Source organism: Acomys russatus, chromosome 15 (genome assembly GCF_903995435.1).
Source record: "Acomys russatus chromosome 15, mAcoRus1.1, whole genome shotgun sequence".
Taxonomy (NCBI): Eukaryota; Metazoa; Chordata; class Mammalia; order Rodentia; family Muridae; genus Acomys; species Acomys russatus.
The window spans coordinates 61,534,945-61,552,197 of record NC_067151.1 but is presented as its reverse complement, the minus strand read 5'-3'; the positions used below and the strand labels follow the sequence as shown (position 1 = coordinate 61,552,197).

Genomic DNA, 17,253 nt, shown 5'->3' with positions numbered 1-17,253 from the left:
GATTTAATTAGCCTCTTGATGTTTAATTTCCTCTTTATGATAATGTTTAAACTGGCTTCAAAATGCCAGGTGTATTCCCAGCCATCCGGGAAGGTGGGCATGGTCCCCTCTGCCCCCAGCAGCGTCCCTGATGGCCTGACTGGGGCGGATATTGCCTTTTCTTCTGGTGGGCATCTGCTTTGCAGAACCCCGGGGTGGGTAAATATTGACAAAACCAGCTCAAGTAACTGAATGTAGCCCTACTTTCTAAGGGAGCAGTGTGATTTAGGTAAACAGCTGGACCCTGACTCCCAGAGCACACAGGCACAGAAATTAAGGTCAGAAAAATTAAGGGATTTGGGGAGGGGAAGGGCAAGGAACCAATGAGGTGGCTCTGGGCTCATGAGGAGGCGGGGCTATGCTAACAGCAGGAAAAAATCAGCTACTCAGTCTCAGGGTCTAGGTTTTTTCTCCTGGTCCCTCTGGGGAATGCTGGGAAACTGTTCTTCCCGCCCCCCACCCCCCACCCCCACCATAGTCTACCACAGTCTCCTCCACTTGTCCTTTTCATGCTTGGGCTCCAGATCCTTAGTGCTGCCTGAGGCTCAGCATGCTTCTAACTGAAGGGCTGCGGCTTGTAAAGGCAGAGGATGTGAGGCCTGGCAATTTTGGGGAACCAATTGTATAAAAGAAAAACAACGTAGGCGGGGCATACTGGCTCATGCCTGTAATTCAAAACATTTGGAAGGCTGAGGCAAGAGCATTGCTGTGAGTCCAAGGCCAGCCTGGGCTTCATTGCAAGACCTGGTCTCAAAAGTAACACTAAAGTAAATAAGTAAACATATAAAACAATGCCTACGGCCCAAGAATCCCATGATTGGATAGAAAGTGCTGCCTAAAGGCCAGAGGCTGACGGAGAGGAAGGTGCTGGCTGCCCCACAAAGCGGGCTGCCCAAGCACTTTCAATTCCCCTTTTCCGTTGGGGTCCTGAGACCCTTCTCCTTACCCTACCTCATAGGCTGTGTGTGTGTGTGTGTGTGTGTGTGTGCACGCGCGCGCACGCGCTAAGTGTAGGGCCTAGAAACAGGAAGTGGAATGGACCAAAAACCAAGAACTGAAACCAGTTACTGCCTTTCCAAGAGACAGAATGAACAGGCTGCTGCTGACAAGTCAGCCCTGATGCTGTGGGAATGAAACGCGGGGGGGGGGGGGGGGGGCGGGGGAGGAACTGAGGGGTGGCAGCATCCGGACGTGATATCCAAAGCACAGCATACAAATGAAGATGCAAACTTCAGTTTTCTAATATTGGCATCACGGCCAGCCACTGGGGGCTGAGTGCCGCTTCGTTTCCATCCTTGTAACTTTTGAGATTTGTAACAAGGCAGCTTCATTTGTTAGTGCCCTCTTCAGTGAGGTAGTGACAAGCCCCTTTACAGAAACCATGGCCGCTGCCTGGCTGCAGGCACCACAATCCTTGGAATGGGCATTGAGACAGCACCTCATGCATTTCAGGTTTTTCATCCCCCCCCCCCCCCCGCTTGAGCGTTTTGTTTTCCTTTGTCCTTACTGTTTTTGTCCTTTTTAAAAAACAAACCAAAAAAAAAGAAAAAAAAAAACAATCAAATTGGCAGACAAATAGCTATTGATGATGGGCATTAGGGTTGGGCTGCATTGAAAAACAATCTCTGCCCCACCCCATTCTTGCTTACAGTTCAACTGTAGTTGCCATGGTGGGAGATGAGCTGAGAGGGAGAGGGGAGAGAGGGCTCCCAGCCCACCTCAGCGCATCTCTCAACTGCTGAGGAGAATCCCGAACAGGAGCCCCTGGCTATAGATGAAAGCAGCCAGTCTCCCCAATTCCTCAAGTTCAAACACATGGAGCTAGAAGTGCCTACAATCTTCTTTTAAAAATATAAAACACGTGCAGTTGGCTTTGGTACAAAAAACAAAAACAAAACCAAAAAAGAAACAAACAAAAAAAAAACCCCCAAAACATTCTGGTCCCTGTGGAGTCTTTGTCCCCCACCCCAACACATATGGCCATCCTAGCCTCTACACCATCAACTCCAAGGAGCCAGATTTCCATGGAGGATGAAGAGAAGAAAGACCTGCAGGAGGAGGCTAAGGGGAGTGGGGACAGGGACACGGTCCTACCCACAGCCCCCCCTAAAGGGGCAGCAGGTTCTGTGGCCACAGATGGGTGTCACTGGGGTGGGGGGTCAGGCTGTGTGGCTAAGCCTAAGCCTATCCCAGTGGTATTACAGTAGAGGCCCTCTGATCCCTATGGCTTGGTTCCCATGTCCCTGGTCCTTTAAATCACACCCCCCCCACATTACCATTAAACAATAAATAAATAATTTTTCCTAAGTAGAGGGAAGAAGGCATGAAAAACTGGCATCTGTGCTACTGTAGCTCTTGGATGCCACCAGGGGTGCTGTGGACTCTAAATCCCCTGTCCTACACGGGCCCCCAGCTATCCAAGGATCCAGGGGCTAGCAAGGACAATGAGCAGTTCTTTCAAATATTCCCTCATTATTGGCAGAATGGAGTCCCCAAGGTTTGCCCCATTTTCTAATGTTCTTCAGTGGGGCACCAGGCAGGGGGGAAGGGTCCCTTTAGCTCTCTGAAGCTGTCGCCTCGCCGTCTCGGCTTTCCGTCTCCTCTGGGATGTCCTGCATTCGTGTGAAGTCTGGAGGTGTGACACACAGGGCACAGGTGATGAGAGAGGAGACAGGATCTCCCATGAGGAGTAGCACAGAGTCACACAAAGGCCCTAGGGTGGGGGGGCGGGGCCTCTGAGCACCTTGGCGGGATAACCCTCGGCAAAATCACTATTGTGACAGGAAACTCTAAGAGATATGTGACACCTTTGTACTTCCTTACCTAGGCCATGGCAGTCTTTAAACTATTTTAAAATGGATTTTTTTCCTTTTTTTTTTTTTTTTTTTTTCTTTTTCTTTTTTTCTTTTTCAAGACAGGGTTTCTCTGTGTACCCTTGGCTGTCCTGGACTTGCTTTGTGGACCAGCCTGGCCTCGAACTCACAGTGATCTACCTGCCTCTGCCTCCCGAGTGCTGAGATTAAAGGCGTGTGCCACCACCGCCTGATTTCTTTCCTTCTTTCTTTTTTAAGTCAGGATTGTCTGGCTGTCCTGGACTCACTTTGTAGATCAGGCTGGCTGTCCTTAAACTCACAGAGATCAGCTTTCCTCTGCCTCCCTGAGAGCTGGGATTAAAGGCTTCACCACACCAAAGGTTGTGAGTCACCAGCCAATGGAAAACACTACTTCTTACAAGTTCCTCAGGAGTCACTTAGAATACATTTAAAAGCTGCAGTCCCGATGGCTCAGACCCAGACCCCACACCCCCAACTAGGGTCTCACCTCGTGGACTGTGGGGTGGAGACAAGCGGCCACTGCCTTCCTCCTCACTGCCGGTGTCAGGGTCACTGCTGTCCTGCAGCCGCTCCTCAGGGCTCTCTCGATCATCAAAAGGTCGGTGGAGGGAACGAACAGTCACAGGCAAATCGAGGCGGTCATGGCCCCGGCTGGGCTATGGAAAGAGAAACAGAAGCCCAGTGTGAAGACTACAGGCAAGAGTGGGCCGGGCAGTGATAACCAGACATCTTGGGGTTCAATCCTCTCAGTGAGATAACCATATTGCTTGCCTTGAACACTCTGTAATCCACTGGGCTCAGCTGGTCCTCCAGTCTGAGCCTTCATATGCGAGAACTCCAGGTACTCATAATATCCCAAATAGACTACTAGCAGAAAACTTGAACAGAGCATATTTGTTCCTTGCAAATGCTGGAGACCTGCACAGGCCTCTGCCACGGAACTGAGCCTTAAATCTTTTTGTCTGTATGTGTGTGCACTCTGTATAAGGAAGCCAGAGGTCATACTGGACCTGAGGAAAAAAATATTTCCACTGGGCATGGTGGCACATTCCCGTAATCCCAGCACTCTGGGAAGGCAGAGGGAGGCAGATCGCTGAGTTCAAAGCCAGCCTGGTCTACAAAGCGAGTCCAGGACAGCCATGGCTACACAGAGAAACCCTGTCTCAAAAAACCAAACAAACAATACCAACAAAACCACACACACAAGAAAATAATAATAATCCCCCCACACACAACTGTCTAAAGCAAGCTATATTTAGAAGTGCAAAGGGGCCTGGCCAGATGACTGCTTCCCCCCTAAGTTGGGGTTTCAGAAAGCAGACCCTTACTGGCCTTTGGGGTCCCTTTTATGGGAGTTAGGGTTGATAGAAAACAGCTCTTGAGAAAATGGGCTGTTAGCACCTGGACTAAAGAGCGGGGGACCCGGAGCTCAAGGCTGCCTGAGGGGTAGAAAAGTGCAAGAACACACCAGGAAGGGGAGAGGAGGCATCACACGTGGTCAGGAGCCTAGCAAGGCAAAGTAGTGGGATAACACTGCGGATTACAACTTCAGCACAGGGGGCTGCAGAGATGGCTCAGAGGTTAAGAGCACTGGCTGCTCTTCCAGAGGACCGGGGTTCAATTCCCAGCAACTGCATGGCAGCTCACAGCTCTCAGTAACTCCAGGATCTGACACCTCTTCTCTCAGACACATATGCAGGCAAAACACCAATGCACATAAAAAACAAACAAACGAACAAAAAACCCAAGTTCAGCACAGGTTGAAAAGCATGGTTTGCAGGATACAGTGGGTTTATAGAAAAGAAACTTGGGGCTGGAGAGATGGCTCAGAGGTTAAGAACGTTGCCTGTTCTTCCAAAGGTCCTGAGTTCACTTGCCAGCAACCACACGGTGGCTCACAACCATCTATACTGAGATCTGGTGCCCTCTTCTGGAGGGCAGGGGCACATGCAAGTAAAACACTGTATACTTAATAAATCTTAAAAAACAAAAACACTTACTCTTGTAAGGCATGGAGACTTAATAACAATGTATACCAATGTTGGCTCCTTAACAACAATGTGGCTCCTGTTTTGTCTTCACAGTCAACGTTTATTTTATGTGCACTGGTGTTTTGCCTGGATATATATGTGTGAGAGAAAATGCCAGATTCATAGGAGTGATGTGGGTGCTGGGAATTGAACCTGGGTCCACTGGAAGAGCAACCAGTGCTCTTAATTGCTGAGCTACGGCTCCAGCCTGAAAGATGATGTGGTGAGGCAGCTTGATTCCCCCTTTTTTCTTTCTTTTTAATATTATGTGCATTGACTTGCCTGCATGACTGTCTGTATAAGGGTGTTGAATCCCCTAGACCACGCTTTACAGACAGCTGTGAAAGGCCACGAGGGTGCTGGGAATTGAACCCAGGTCCTTTGGAAGACCAGCCTAGTGGTCTTAATCACTGAATCATCTCTCTAGCCCCGGGTGGAGTTAGCTACTTGAGCCGGGCATGGTGGCGCATACCTTTAATCCCAGCACTTGGGAGGCAGAGGCAGGCGGATCACTGTGTGTTCAAAGCCAGCCTGGTCTACATAGTGAGTCCAGGACAGCCAAGGCTACACAGAGAAATCCTGTCTCGAAAAAAACAAAAAAATAAAAAATAAATAAAAGTCAGCCACTTTAGCCTGGTGGTGGCCCACACCTTTAATCCCAGCACCCAGGAGGGAGGCGGAGGCATACAGATCTCTCTGAATTACTGGTCAGTCCGGTCCAAAGAGTGAGTTTCAGGACAGCCAAGGCTACACAGAGAAATCCTGTCTAAAACACCCCCTACCCCACGCCATCCTACAAAAAAAGAGTCATCTACCTTGATTTATGAGACATGGTCTTCTATTGGAACTCATCAAACAGGCTAGGCTGGCCGGCCAATGAGCTGAGAGAGCGAGCCTGTCCCTGCCTCCCCAGGACTAGGATCAGGCTTTGAACTCAGGGTTCTTGGGGGGGTCAGACTGAGGTTGTCATTTTTACACCGCAAGCATTTTACCAACTGAGACTTTCCCACAGCCCAAAGAGTACTGTCATTCAAATCTGTTGTCTGCAGTCACTTGGGCTCAAATCTCCAACAGCTGGGGGTGTCCTTCGGGTTTCTTAGGTTCACCAGTGTCACTTCACCCTTCCAGGCAGCCTTACCTGAGGGGGATTGAAGCTCAGGTACAGGGCATCACCTGCAGGAAGGCTCCTGCGCCGAGGGTCCAGAGGCCTGCGAGCCCACGGCGCTTCCGCTGGGAGTGGCTCACTTTGGCCCAAGGCGGCCAGCTGCCTGCGAGCCTCTTCAGCCTCTCGCTCCAGCAGGGCCCGGGCTTGCTCGCTCTCCCGGAGCCGGGCTTCCAGGCTGCCAGCTTCGGTTGCCCGCTCTTCCCCGAGCCGCCGGCAGCGCCGCAGCTCTTCCTGCAGCAGGGTGTGTTGCCGCTGCAGTAGTGCCAGCTCCGTGGCTTGCTTCTCAGGAGCCCCCGGAGCAACCGCAGGCCGGCCAGCTTCCCCATCGCGAGAGTTGGCTCGCGACAGCTTTTCCCACCGTTCAGGGCCCTCGGGGAACCGGGCTTCCATCAAAGTGTCCTGCTGGGCCACAGCAGCCTGGAGGAGGGTGGGGGGTGGGGTGGGGATGAGGCCAAGAGGTGCTTCAGAAGCCATTTCCACCCTCCTTTCTCTCAAACTGAGGGTGACACGGGACCCAGAGCGCTTGGCTTGGGGGAGTACTTAAGCCTATTAGGCAGACTGTCACCTACATGGACACCTCTGGCTGGCTCCTCCCCTTGCTCACTGACCTGCAGGCCGTGTAGAAGTCCATAAAGATTGACCAATCGCTGTAACGCCTCCTGAGGACAGAGGAAAGGATGCGGTAGTGTACCCAAGCTTCTGGACCGGCTAAGTGCCCAGAAGCAATCTCGAGGGTGTGGAGGCAGCGATGTCTTGAGGCATACTTAAAAGTACAGGCTCTCCCCTAAATCACCCCCACCGGGCTATGATTTCTCAGATACCACAGAATCCTCATCTCACCTCCTGGGGTGATCGTAACTGATTTCCATTCCGATCCTGCAAAAATAAACGCCAATGGGGAGTCAGCAGGCACAGACCAAGGGGCCTGCCCCAGCTTTCTCTCTTTCTTTCTTTTTGGTTTATTGAGACAGGGTTTCTCTGTGTAGCCTTGGGCTGTCCTGGACTCACTCTCTAGACCAGGCTGGCCTCGAACTCACAGGCTGGCCTGCCTCTGCCTCTGGGATTAAAGGCCTGCGCCAACCACCCGCCCAGCCCCAGCAGCTTTCTATTGAAGATCCCCAGGCCGCTGTGCCCTTCCTCTGGCCACTCCCTGACTCTCCGGAGAACCCACCTTCTGGCTGGGATCCGAGTCTGCTCTACAGAGCTCAATGGCGCCATTGAAGGTTCTAGCCTCTCCATCTGTTGCAGAAGGGAGGAGGAGGAGCAGGGTAAACGTCTTCTAAAGCCCGGGACCCATCCCCTTTCTCTAGCCACTCCCATCTTGTTTTCATGCCCCATACTCACTGGCCGTCACCCCAGGACTGGTGTTACCACTGTCAGATTCCAAGGGCAAGGCTGGTTCTCGGGGCGTCGAAAGCAGGTCCACACCAGGCCCCACCAGCAGGTCTTTCAGGCCTTCCACTGAAGGGAAAGGAGAGCGGGTGAGGATGGGAGACACAACCCCGTGGGGGGTTCACCCAACACACACTGACCATTCAAACACTTAGGGAGTCCACATCTGGGTAGTGGGCTTTCAGTCAGCCATGTGGCATCCAAGGGACATCAAAAAGACCCGAGAGGCAGCAAGCACAGCCTGCCAGAGGGAGAGGCAGCCAATAGGAAGGTCAGATCTCCTCCTCTGCTCTTCCCGGGAATTGGACCAGGACAAACCCTCAGGGGCCTCTATGGGTTGACATCGTCCTGGTCTAGGGCCTCACCATGTGACGCTGAGCGAAGACCCTACAACGCTTCACTGGGAGAGAGCCCTCACCTTCACGGATGGCATCCCTCAGCAGCCGCTCGCCTCGAGGGGACTCAAGGGACTCAGAACGGAAAAGGCCCCTGGGCAGGGTGGGCAGAGTCATCCCGCTGACACCATCTTCTTCGGCCTGGAAGTGGGTCATCTCAGCAAACAGCCCGACCTTCTCCTGGAGCAGCTCCACCAGCGCTCGGTCCTTCTGCCGCAGTTCCACTGCGGATGGGTACAGGTGAGTGTGCAAGGAAAGGACTGGAAAAGTCTCGGAGGGAGGGGCGGCCCGAGGCAGAGGGGCTGGAATTCACTGTTAGGCTTGGAGCATTCCCTCACGTGAAACAAAACAAAAATGTGTGTGTGTGTGTGTGTGTGTGTATGTGTGTATGTGTGTGTGTGTGTGTGTGTGTGGTAGATCATCGTGACGTTTGTTTAGAAAAGTCTGTACATAAGGGTTGAGGCGGCCTGCCTCGTTCTCCCCATGCTAACCAGAGCTTGTGGAGACCTGCTCACTCAGCGGCTGAAGCTTCCCACAGTGACTTGCAGCTGTATGACTAACCTGGCCTCAAACGCCACACACAGTTGAAGACACCCTTTGTGGTAGTTTGAGTGTGATGTCTCCCATGAGGCGCAGGCATTTGAATACTTAGTCCCCAGTGTCTCTGGGGAGGACTAGGAGGTGGAGCCTTGCTGGAGGAAGTGTGTCACTCGGGGCAGCTGTCCTGCCTGCCACCTGCTGTTCCCACCATTTTCAACCCTAACTCTCTGGAACTGCCAGCCCCAAAGAAATCCTGCCTTCTTTTATTTATTTATTTATTTTTCTATTTAATTTAAAATAAATATGTTCAGCAGGGCGTGGTGACGCACGCCTTTAATCCCAGCACTCGGGAGGCAGAGGCAGGCGGATTGCTGTGAGTTCGAGGCCAGCCTGGTCTACAAAGTAAGTCCAGGATGGCCAAGACTACACAGAGAGACCTTGTCTGGAAAAACCAAAAAAAAAAAATAAATAAATAAATAAATAAAAATATTTTCTTTTCCCTCTGTGTAGCACTGGTTGTCCTGGACTTGCTTTGTAGACCAGGCTGGCCTCAAAATCCTTCCTTCTTTAAGGAGCCTTGGCCATGTGTTTGGGGGGGGGGGGTAGAGGGGGGTTTCAAGACAGGGTTTCTCAGGCTGGCCTCAAACTCACAGCAATCCACCTGCCTCTGCTTCCCAAGTGCTGGGACCAAAGACAAGCGCCACCACACCCGGCTTAACCTGTTTCTGTTTTTTGAGACAGGGTTTCTCTGTGTAGCTCTGGCTGTCCTAGAAATCACAGAGATCCTCCTGTCTCTGCCTCCCAAGTGCTGGGATTAAAAGCCTGGCATTAGGGGCTGAAGAGATGGCTCAGAGGTTAAGAGCAGCGTCTGTACTTCCAAAGGTCCTGAGTTCAATTCCCAGCAAGAACGTGGTGGCTCACAACCCTCTACAATGAGATCTGGTGCCCTCTTCTGGCAGGAAGGCACACATGTGTGCAGAAAGTGTATTTTTAAAAAAAAAAAAAGGCCTGGCATTAACCTCTATTTTTGTTCATATGGGTGTTTTGCCTGCATGTATGGCTTTGTACCATGTACATCTATGCACATGTGCAGGTAGTGCCCTCAGAGGCTAGAAGAGGGCATTAGATGTCCTTGGGACATAGAGATATTAGATACTCTATTACACATGCACACTTGCGCGCGCGCCCACACACATCTACTTCTATTTGCACTAATCTTACAAAATTGTTGCATACACTTCACATTATTTTAAACCTGGCTTTTTTCTTTTTTCCATTTATTTATTTATTATTATGTATACAGTGCTCTGCCTCCATGTACACCTGCAGGCCAGAAGAGGGCATCAGATCACATTACAGATGGTTGTGAGCCACCATGTGGTTGCTGAGAATTGAACTCAGGACCTCTGGAACAGAAGACAGAGCTCTTAACCTCTGAGCCATCTCTCCAGCCCCAAACCTGGCTTTTTTCATTTAAGTTTATTTTGGGGGCCAGGAGCAATGGTATATGCCTTTAATACCAGCACTCAGAGAGGCAGGCGGATCTCTGTGAGTTTGCGGCCAGCCTGGTCTACAAAGTGAGTCCAGGACAGCCAAAGCTACACAGAGAAACCTTGTCTAGGAAAGAAAAACCAACCAAAAATTTATTTTTGGATAGACCTCTACTAGCCTACATGAAACTTTCATCCCCCCCTCAAAGATTTATTATTTTTTTCCCTAAGATTGTTTTATGTAAGAGTTTTGCCTGCATATATGTATGTGCACCAGGCATGCGCCAGTGACCGAGGTAGCCAGAAGACTTTAGCGATCTTCTGAGCTGGAATTAGAGATAATTGTGAGTCAGCAGGTTGGTGCTGAGCATCAAACCTGGGTCCCGAAAAACAAGGCAGGTGTTTTTAACCTCTGAGTCATCTTCAGCCCCTCTCTCACCTTCTGAGAGTATTGTGGCATCTGGTATAGACATGCCATAAATGGGCCCACTCCCTGGGAGGGGACTTACTCTTGATCCTCCGGAGGTAGGCCTCGTCCTCCGTCTCGATCAGAGGGAAGTCCTCCCTGGATGGGCATCTGCAGGGCGACAGGCAGGTTGGGTTTATAGAAAGGGCACCAGCAATCAGCTTTCCCTCCTTTGCCCACGTTCTGCAGGACCCTCCCCTCACACCGCGGGCGGCTCTATCAAGTCTCCGCACCAACTTCCCCACCTATCACCATATACCACCCCGAAGGCCTGCACTGAGGATGTCGGCCTGGCCTGGTACACACAAGGCCCTGCATCCAACCTCTAGCTTTGAAAATACAAAGAAGAGTCTATTCTGTCCATGGTCTTCAAGAACTCATTTTGTCAACGTCTTTGCTATTGTTTTCAACTTCTGATCCTCTGTGGGTCAAAACTCAGATTTAAGTGTGCTAGGGTGGGACACAGGGCCTCCAGAATGCTAGGCAAGCCCCCACCAACTAAGCTACATCACTAACTCTGCCGTAGCTTTTAGCGCTTTTTGTTTTGTTTTGAGACAGGGTTTCTCAGACGAGGCTCGATCTCAGAGATCTGCCACTACTGCCTGGCTTGTTGTAGGTTTTGGTGTTGCTATAGTTTTTCGTTTGTTTCTGTTTTTTTGAGACAGGGTCTCTCTGCGCAGCCCTGGCTGTCTTAGACTCACTTTATAGACCAGGCTGGCCTCGAACTCACAGTGATCCGCCTGCCTCTGCTTCCCGAGTGTTGGGATTAAAGGCCTGCGCTACTATGCCCGGCTTGTTGTAATTTTTAAGACAGGACCTCAGACCAAGCTGGTCCTGAACTCCTTATGCATCAAGATTGGGCCATTAACTCTGACTCTTCTGCCTCCACTTCCCAGGTACTGGGGTTACAGGCATTCATACCACGCCAGGCTGTCTTCCACGTTTTTGCCTGAGCTTTTTACTTCTGCATTGCAATTAGACACCTGGCTGACTACTTAAAAATCCAACGGCTGTCCTAAGGACAGCCTAAGGACTTACTGGTTTAGCACAACTGGTTTACTTCTTGCATCTACTGCTTGGAATTTATGGATAAAACATATTCTGTTCTCTAATACCAATGCTTTTTATTTTATTTTATTGCTTTTTGAGATAGGGTTTCTCTGTGTAGCCTTGGCTGTCCTGGACTTGCTTTGTAGACCGGACTGGCCTCGAACTCACAGCGATCTGCCTGCCTCAGCCTCCGGAGTGCTGGGATTAAAGGTGTGCGCCACCGTGCCTGGCTATACCAATGCTTTTAATCACTCTATCCTTTCACTTTTAGAAAGTGAAGGTAGAATGTAGCATAACCCAAATAAGAGCTTTCCTCCTATTGCCAGTGACGTCGGTGCAGCTGCCACTACGTGACTTGCTGGCAGACATGCCACTACCATGCAAGATCTCTCTACGCAGCCCTTTGTTACTTCAAAGTGCTATGGAGGGCTAGCTGGGTTGTCTGAATAGAAATTAGAACTTCCCATGTGCCCTGTCCAGTCTTGGCTCATCTTGTCTATCCCCAGCTCCTGCCCCAGCCCAGCCCCTCATGATGGGTTGTGTTTCCAGGAAGTCTTCTGCTTAGGACCCGAGGCCACACACTCACACGCGCACACTCTGTTGAATGACACGGATCCAGGTACTACGGTCATCTCGGGATGCTGTGTGCACCTCATACATCTCAGGAGGGCCAGCACTAATCAGAAACATCCCTTTCACCTGGTTGGCAATGTCTCTTACAATCAGATTCTGTAAGGACACGACCGAAGGCTTGTCCTGTTAGGGAAAAGGAAAGATTAAGCCTAGGAATTCTAATCCTTTTTTTTTTTTTTTTAATTTATTTACTATTATGTATACAGTGCTCTGCATACATGTACCCCTGCAGGCCAGAAGAGGGCATCAGATCACATTATAGATGGTTGTGAGCCACCATGTGGTTGCTGGGAATTGAACTCGGGACCTTTGGAAGAACAGCCAGGGCTCTTAACCTCTGAGCCACCTCTCCAGCCCAATCCTTTTTTTTTTAATAGATAGATTTATTTATTTATTATGGATACAGTATTCTGCCTGCATATGTGCCTGAGCATTAGAAGAGGGCACCAGATCTCACTATAGATGGTTGTGAGCCACCATGTGGTTGCTGGGAATTGAACTCGGGACCTTTGGAAGGGCAGCCAGTGCTCTTAACCTCTGAGCCATCTCCCCAGCCAGAATTCTAATCCTTAATAGCTGGGCTTTCAGTCCAGAAATAACAGAAGGATTGAAGGTGCTGCAGTATATACAAGAAGCCAAGCATCAGCACCAGCCAAGACGACTTAAAAGTTCGTGTGAAAAAAAAAAATAAAATAAATAAAATAAAAGTTCGCGTGAGACCCTTGATATTCACCACCCCCACCTTACGGCTCACTATGTAGCCTAAGCTGGTGTTGAACTCACTATGTAGCCCCGACAAGCCTCAAAGTTGCCTCTGTTTCCCCTGTTTTACTGGGATTGTAGTCTTGTGCCTGCTTTACTTTTCTTGCTGTGTCTTTTGAGACAGGGTCTCACCCCTGACTGGCTTGGAACTTGCTCTGTAGACCAGGCTGACCTGAACTCAGGAGATCTTCCTGCACCTGCCTCCCAAGTGCTGGGATTAAAGGTGTGCCTCACCATGCCACAGTAAGTTTACTTACTTACTTATGGGGTCTCATGAAGTCCAGGCTAGACTTAACTCACCATGTGGCTAAGAAGGACCCTAAAGTCTTCATCCTCCTGCCTCTAACTCCCAAATGCTGCTGCCATTACAGGCATGTATTTCCATATTTGGCCTCTAAGCTTTACTGTCATCATCTACAGAATTATGTTAACAACAACAACAACAACAAACAAAGAAACAAACAAACAAAAAAAGAATTATGCTAACAATGGCTTTCCTCCCTGGGTAAACAGCCCTGTGCACAGGGATGACACCTGGTTACTAGCTGACCTTTTATTACATAGAATGAACAGCTGTAACAGGCATTTGACTCTGTAAGGCTGTCTTGGGCTTGGTAAGAAAAGCAATGGAGGGGCTGGAGAGATGGCTCAGAGGTTAAGAGCTCTGACTGCTCTTCCAGAGGTCCTGAGTTCAATTCCAAGCAACCACATGGTGACTCACAACCACCTATAATGTGATCTGATGCCCTCTTCTGGCCTGCAGATGTATATGCAGGCAGAGCACTGTATACATAGTAATAAAATTCTTAAAAAAAAAAAAAAAAAAGCAATGGAGCTGGGCAGTGGTGGTCCACGCCTTTAATTCCAGCACTCGGGAGGCAGAGGCAGGCGGATCGCTGTGAGTTTGAGCCCATCCCGGTCTACAAAGTGAGTCCAGGACAGCCAAGGCTACACAGAGAAACCCTGCCTAGAAAACAAATCAAAACAAAACAAGAAAAGCAATGGAAGGCCAGCCTGGTCTACAAAGCAAGTCCAGGAGAGCCAAGGCTACACAGAGAGACCCTGTCTCGAACCATCCCCGCGTGCCCCCGCCCCCCCCACACAAAGAAAGGCAATGGGGGGGCTGGAGAGATGGCTCAGAGGTTAAGAGCACTGACTGCTCTTCCAAGGGTCGTGAGTTCAATTCCCAGCAACCACATGGTGGCTCTCAACCATCTATATTGAGATCTGGTGCCCTCTTCTGGCTTGCAGGCAGGATATTGTATACATAATAAATAAAGAAATCTTTTTAATAAAAAAATAAAAAGAAAAATAAAAATAAAAAAAGAAAGGCAATGGATGAAGAGAGCAGAAGGTAGGCTATGCTCACCAGGGCAGGAAAGATGTACTTCTGGTCCTTCTCCTGGAGAAACACTAGCACATCTGTCATCAGCAGCATCAGCACATCTGGCCAAGACACAAAGTTGGAAAAACGGTCAGCACTAAACGCTCAAAGAACGAACTGTTGACCTCCTCGCTTAGGACCAGGGTCACCTTATCAGACTGTTTTCCAGTCCCCCGCCCCAGGTCTCTCTTCCTTCTTGTTGCTTCCTTTCACCCTTTCTGACCTCCAACCTCCTCCTGTGTGTGTGTGTTTCAAGGTTCAAGACAGGGTTTCTCTCTGTAGCCCAGGCTGTCCTGGAACTCAGAGATCTGCCTGCCTCTGACTCCCCAGTGCTGGGATTAAAGGCGTGCACCACAGTGCCTGGCCAAAAAAAAAAATTTTTTTAAAGATTTATTTATTATGTATACAGTGCACATTAATTAGATCATGTTACAGATGGTTGTGAGCCTTCATGTGGTTGCTGGGAGTTGAACTCAGGACCTTTGGAAAGCAGACAGTGTTCTTAACCACTGAGCCATCTCTCCAGTCCCCCAAAATTTTTATTTTTATTTTAATCAGCCAGTTTTGGCCAGGTGTGGTAATCTCAGCACTCACGAGGCAGAGGCAGGCAGATCTCTAAAAGTTTGAGATCAGCCTAGTTTCCATAGCAAGTTCTAGGCCCACCAGGAACTACATAACAAGACACCGTCCCAGAACTTACTCTGTAGATCAGACTGGCCTCAAACTCAGAGATCTGCCTGTCTCTGCCTCCAGAGTGCTGGGATTAAATTCACCACCACCACCTGGACAGTTCTGATTCTTTTTTTTTTTATTTCAAGACAGGGGTTCTCTGTGTAGCCTTGGCTGTCCTGGACCAGGCTGGCCTCGAACTCACAGAGATGTGCCTGCCTCTGCCTCCCCAGTGCTGAGACCAAAGGCGTGCGCCACCACTCCCAGCTCAGTACTGATTCTTTTTTTTTTTTTTTTTTTTTTTTGGTTTTTCGAGACAGGGTTTCTCTGTGTAGCCTTGGCCATCATGGACTCGCTTTGTAGACCAGGCTGGCCTCGAACTCACAGCGATCCGCCTGCCTCTGCCTCCCGAGTGCTAGGATTAAAGGCGTGCGCCACCACGCCCGGCTTCAGTACTGATTCTTTAAAGTTCATTCTGTATGTGTGTGTTTGTCTGCATGTGTGTATGTGTACCACATGCGTGCAATGCCCAAAGATGCCAGAAGAGGGCGTCAAATCCCCTGGAACTGGAGTTACACAGATGTAAATTCTAAATTCCTGTGCTGGGAACTGAACCCCGATCTTCTGCAAAAAGTGTAAGCGCTGCTCACCACTGAGCCATCTCTCCAGCCCCTAATTCAGACTTCTTAACCGAGAGCCTTCTGCCACCCCCCACCCCACCCCACCCCACCCCACGCCTGCATAGCCACTGCTTGTTCTGCAAACCCACCATTACATAAATAGTTACATATGTTAACATATAGGTTCAAGCAATTCTCCTGTCTCAGCTCTTGGATAGCTGAAAACTACAAGCAAATATAACCAGGCCTGGCTCGATCCAGGATTTTTCTGTTAAAAGATTCCCAGAACAAGGAGCGTTGTGTCCTTAGGCTTAAGCTGCATGCCTGACGTCTGACATCTAACACGGTACCTTTTAAGGTACTCTAACGCACTTTTTACACACAGAGGGACAAAGTCAATTTCCTTGCAGTAAAGCAGGGCTGAAGTCACCCCTCACCCATCACCCCTGACTAATCTCATCTCCTCTAACCCCAGAAGGCCCTGCTTCATTTGCTTTCTCTTGCCCAACCTCCAGGCTCTCAGATCCACCTCAGTCCATCACGCAGGGGGAAGGGAGGAACCAAGGACCAGCTCTTTAAGACCTGAATGCCACAGTCAAGAAGACACGGTCCCCTTTTGCCTGTGGGGATTTTACTAAACTATGGACACAGAAGGGGAGGGCTTTTGCTAATCGCTCAGAAATAGAGCTCTCCAGCCTCGCTATTTTTAATCCTCGATGCTTTATATTCTTAGCTGCTGTGTGGGAGGGATGGGAAGGAGAGAAATGGATGGAGGAGAGAGCCTGGTAAAGAGTGACAGTACCCAGGCCCAAGGAGCATGAATTTCACAGCACAGGTGGAATTTTATATGGGCTCTGGCTCCTTCACCTCTAAACCCGAGGTTTAGAGGTCCTAATTTCTTGTCCTGATTTAGGGACATGGACTTTGGCAGTGCAGATAAATTCTAAAAATTGAGCCTAGGGTAGCACACCCTGACACATGTGTGCTGCGCACACACACACACACACACACACACACACACACACACACACACACACACCCAACACAACCCTGTAGCCTGACTGCCCTGCTCCAACTTCCCTGTCCTCAGTGTTCGGTTCCCACCCTGGGTCTCCCAGATGTATTTCTGCTGGGACTGTGGTTGACAGAATCACCTGATCTGTGTCTCTATGTCCTCTTAATTAGGATGGTGCTTCTCTGAGCACTCACAGATCGCAGAAATGAATGTAACCAAATAAAGAGGTCTCTGACTGGGCCCAGGCATCAAATGCAGAGCTCAGACCTCTGTAGCAACAGGCTACACGCCTTTTCCCTCCGAACCTCACCCTTGGCGAAAGGCTGTAAACATCGTCCCTAAAGGCTGGCTGCAACTTCCATTCAGATTATCTATGATTTGTCATCGGGTCGGCTGAGAGGACCACTGACCTTTGAAGCGACCTGTGGCTGTCTTCCAGAGCAGGCAGCCATCGTGAATAAGTTTTCTCCGCAGAAGCTCCTCTCGGCCGAAGGGGCCCTTGCCAGGCACGGGGGTCTGAGCCCGAGGGTCCATCCGGTTGTAGATCTCCTGGAGGCGGGCCCCTTTCTCCAGCTCATGCACATCCTGGTCCACGTTGGACAACAACTCCTTCACAAGCCCTAGGGCTGCCGTCAGGTCTTGGCACTCTTCTTCAATCCCTGGTGCCGGAGGTCCAGCATGAGAGAAGAGTTCAGCTGGTGCCACTCCAGCCCAGTTCTACCTGAGACTGCTCAGATCCCCTCCACCCACCCCACCCACCCCCGCTTCC

At 50.0% G+C, this 17,253-nt stretch overlaps 1 protein-coding gene across 2 annotated transcripts in view; it reads right to left on the bottom strand.

Annotated features, from left to right (window-relative positions):
• Positions 1–2,447: 2,447 nt before the first annotated feature.
• Arhgef2 (Rho/Rac guanine nucleotide exchange factor 2) overlaps positions 2,448–17,253 on the bottom strand; it is a 30,285-nt gene continuing 15,479 nt past the window's right edge. For both annotated transcript variants that reach the window (XM_051157481.1, XM_051157482.1), the window contains exons 11-22: positions 16,895–17,143; positions 14,166–14,242; positions 11,988–12,157; positions 10,395–10,462; positions 7,879–8,079; positions 7,413–7,529; positions 7,240–7,307; positions 6,909–6,944; positions 6,677–6,727; positions 6,042–6,485; positions 3,361–3,529; positions 2,448–2,668 (exon numbers count right to left, since the gene is read on the bottom strand). In XM_051157481.1, the coding sequence (XP_051013438.1) occupies positions 2,595–2,668; positions 3,361–3,529; positions 6,042–6,485; positions 6,677–6,727; positions 6,909–6,944; positions 7,240–7,307; positions 7,413–7,529; positions 7,879–8,079; positions 10,395–10,462; positions 11,988–12,157; positions 14,166–14,242; positions 16,895–17,143 (1,724 nt within the window). In that variant the 3' untranslated portion in view covers positions 2,448–2,594. The remainder of the gene's footprint in view (positions 2,669–3,360; positions 3,530–6,041; positions 6,486–6,676; positions 6,728–6,908; positions 6,945–7,239; positions 7,308–7,412; positions 7,530–7,878; positions 8,080–10,394; positions 10,463–11,987; positions 12,158–14,165; positions 14,243–16,894; positions 17,144–17,253) is intronic.